At 38.1% G+C, this 3497-nt stretch overlaps 1 protein-coding gene across 1 annotated transcript in view; it reads right to left on the reverse strand.

The window, feature by feature from the left end:
• Positions 1-2343, reverse strand: part of cxcl14 (chemokine (C-X-C motif) ligand 14) — a 13140-nt gene extending 10797 nt beyond the window's left edge. The window contains exons 1-2 of the mRNA XM_015047095.1: positions 2005-2343; positions 519-624 (exon numbers count right to left, since the gene is read on the reverse strand). Coding sequence (XP_014902581.1) covers positions 519-624; positions 2005-2068 — 170 coding nt within the window. The 5' untranslated portion in view covers positions 2069-2343. The remainder of the gene's footprint in view (positions 1-518; positions 625-2004) is intronic.
• Positions 2344-3497: the final 1154 nt, after the last annotated feature.

Below are 3497 nucleotides of genomic sequence, written 5' to 3' on the forward strand. Positions count from 1 at the left end.
CTGTGTTTTTAGCTGGTTTCTGTGTTTTTAGCTGGTTTCTGTGTTTTTAGCTGGTTTCTGTGTTTTTAGTTTATTTCTGTGTTTTTAGCTGGTTTCTGTGTTTTTAGTTTATTTCTGTGTTTTTAGCTGGTTTCTGTGCAGAACGAGGTTCAGCCTGAGATTGAACATAATAACCGCCTGTTTGCTTCATCTGTGATTTAACTCAGGTTAATAGTTAGTAGAACCAGTTTTACTCATAAGTAGATCTTTCAGTCCTAATGAGAAAAAAAAGTCACTGTGAGCCTGTCTTATGTTTTATATTTCCTTGTGCACAGAATTATATACTGATCTGTTTTCTACAAAAAGAACGACAAAAAAAACATAATTTTTAAGACTATAAAATATTTCTGGCCCCATCTGCTTCCAACTTAATGATTTTGGTTGTTATAGCAAAAGCTTTGGACACCAGATGAAGGAGGCAGGAAGAAGAATGAGAAGAAAGGCTGAAATAGTGGCAGTAAATTTACTAAATAACTCACAATATCATCTTCTCTTGGCAGAAGGGATGTTTGGGTTTGATCTCCAGCTTTTGCACATCTTTATATCTGATCTTTGGTCCTTTTCTGGTGCATCTGCACTTATAGGCTGAGGAGAAATGTAAGACATGTTAGAACGAGTTTTGTTCTCTGCAAACATTTAAACACAGAGACACGTTGACAGAAAAATTAGAGTTTAGAAGCTGTTATTGGTTCAGTTCTGCATCCGTTGAGCTGTTTTTATCTATGAAACGTTGAGTTTCAGAGGCTCTGACCCAGATAACGCGCTGCTACTTATTGACACGTTTCTTGAGTAACTCCACATCCATCTTCCCTCCGGCTCCAGCTGCCTGCCGGTCACGGCTCTGCTGCCGGCCAAGAAAGAGCCGGAGAAAATTGGTTTTGCTGGGCTGTATATCTGGGATGACCCGGATAGTCCAAGGTTTCCCTTCATCCATCACCTGCTATCAGCGCTGACCTCCGGGCCGTTAAATCTGCCAGAAAGCTCAGGCTGCAGAGCTGCACGCTCACACCAGACAATAAATGCCAGAAAACACACACAAGTTAATATTGACTGGAGAGAAGCGGGGACAGAGGGATGTTTACGTCGCTCCGGAGAAATACGAGTTTACTTTGCTTTAAAAGCCCTGAAAGACGCCAGCTGGAAACAACAAAACCAATCAGAGTAGAAGGAACAGATATTCACTCCTACTCTGCCTCAAATTATTCTTGTAAGCTGGGTAAGAATCTAAAATGTTTTCAGGTTAATTTCATCCAACTTCTCAAAAAATAATCTTAAAATCTTCTCCAAATACCAGTAATACTAGATTAGCTGCAGAGATAAAGATATTTTTTAATTCTAACAGACACATGCTCCTTCATTTGATCAGGTTTGTGATGGCAACAAATGTTTCTGGATGATAAATTGTCTCAGAAGTTATTGCAATAAACAAAAATATTCTTGTATTGAAACCATTTTCATATCCTCAAAGATCAATAAACAAAATGCTATTGAAGATTTAAACACTGGAACTGGAGGACATTTTAAATATCCAAAATAAATCAACAGAACAGAAACAACAAATAAAATGAATTATTTAGTCTCTGTAAACAAAATTATCCTTCAAAAAATGTCCAGTTCAGGCCAAAACACCAGACTGAAGGATTTTATCATCCAGTTTTTGGTAGAAAGAGAAAAGCGATAAATGGAAATTATTGAGCTAGTTTTAATTTATCATGTGATTAACTGATTATTGCTTATTGAGAGACATGATCTGATCTGATTCCTGCGTGCAGCAGGTGTTACTGTCAGCCTAAAGCCTGCAGTCCGCTCAGAAACGCTGAACTTGATTCTGGATTCCAGTGAAGGCTGGAATTTTCTCTAGATTTCCTTCCAGGAACACAGAGTCAAGTAAACAGAGCAGGAAACTGTTACATCACCACAGTTTGGGCGCCAAGCCGACATTTTTTCAACAAATGAAGGTTTTACCTTCTGCGCTCAGGAAGTGCAGGATGACCACCAGCAGCAGTAGCACCACTTTGCACCGATGCATGGCTTAAAATACTGTTTCTTAAAAAAAGAAGTTCCACAAACTGGATTCCTCAGCGGTCAGGAGAAAATGCGAACTGGACGGATTGGTGGTGGCTGCAGATTAAGTCCACTTGCAGGAAGGGAAGGTTTTTTCTCCGTCTGTTTGGAGTCGCTTTGAACTCCGTCTGTGCGTCCTGCGCGCTTTGGATGCGTCTCCAACTCTCCTGGCGCTCCGTCTGGAGGGCTGAGCCAGCTTTAAAAAGCTCCACGCTGCCTCTGCTCATTAATATGCACGGCCAGGCAGCGAATCAAACACTTGTGGCCTGCGAGGAGAGGAGGTCTGGAGCCGGGAGGGAGGGCGAGCGGAGCCGGGCTCAGATCATGAATGTTCTCTCTGCTGGCTGGAAAATAACCTAAAACCTCCGAACCAGAGGTTATTTATATACGTTCACATCCTGGGGTAAAACCTTCATGAGAGATTTATAAAAATAAATATGTCGAAGGTTCCAGCTACGTGCATATTGATAAAACTAATAACGCTTAAAAAGCTGTCTCTGGATTTTATCGGTACGGGCCGTTTGTAAAGTCACTCAGTCAAAAACAGGAATAATTTGGGTTAATTAGCCTGTCGTCTTATTTTCACCGTATCATTGATACATTTGTAAATGTCGCAGTTCCAAGACAAATATTTAGCTAGCAAGCTAGCCAGCAAAAAAAAAAAAAAAAATTTAGCTTGCTAGCTAAATACTTCGTTAGCTAACAAAATATTTAAGTCCGAGCTAAATATTTAGCTCAGAAAACATTTTATAAAACAAATATTTACTCTGGAACTTAAACTAAATATAAGCTAACAAGCTAGCCTGCTAACAAACAATGTGGGTTGCTAGCTAAATGCCTTGTTAGCAAGCTAAATATCTAGATCTGAGGTAAATTAAATGTTTACCTTACACACTTATTTTTAGGAAAATAAATACTTATATTGGAACTAAAATACATATTTAGCTTGCATACTGGCCTGCTAACTAAATATTTAGCTTGCTAGCTAGTTTGCAAGCAAAATATTTAGGTCTGAACTAGATATTTAGTTTGGAAGATAAATATTTAGCTCGTAAATTAATTGTTCAGCTCGGATAAAAATTTGTTTGGAAAATAAATATTTACATTGGAATTTAAGCTAAAAGATTAGCAAGCAAGCTAGCCTGCTACATTTCTTGATTGCAGAGAAAGCTATAATATCTAACAGCTTGTTAATTGGCAGCTTTTCAATGCATGATGGATGAAAGAAATTGCAAAATATTTTGTTTGGAAACTAAACATTCATAAACTCAATATTTAGTTTGCAAATTAAACATTTTGTTTACTGATGCTGTACAGAACAACTAATTAATTATTAAAGTTGTATAAAATATTACTTCAGATACCTCAAGCTACATTTCATTCCTAGAAAGCAA

The sequence above is a fragment of the Poecilia latipinna genome, unplaced genomic scaffold, assembly GCF_001443285.1.
Source record: "Poecilia latipinna isolate Pla-1442-1.1 unplaced genomic scaffold, P_latipinna-1.0 Scaffold806, whole genome shotgun sequence".
In the NCBI taxonomy this organism is placed as follows: domain Eukaryota; kingdom Metazoa; phylum Chordata; class Actinopteri; order Cyprinodontiformes; family Poeciliidae; genus Poecilia; species Poecilia latipinna.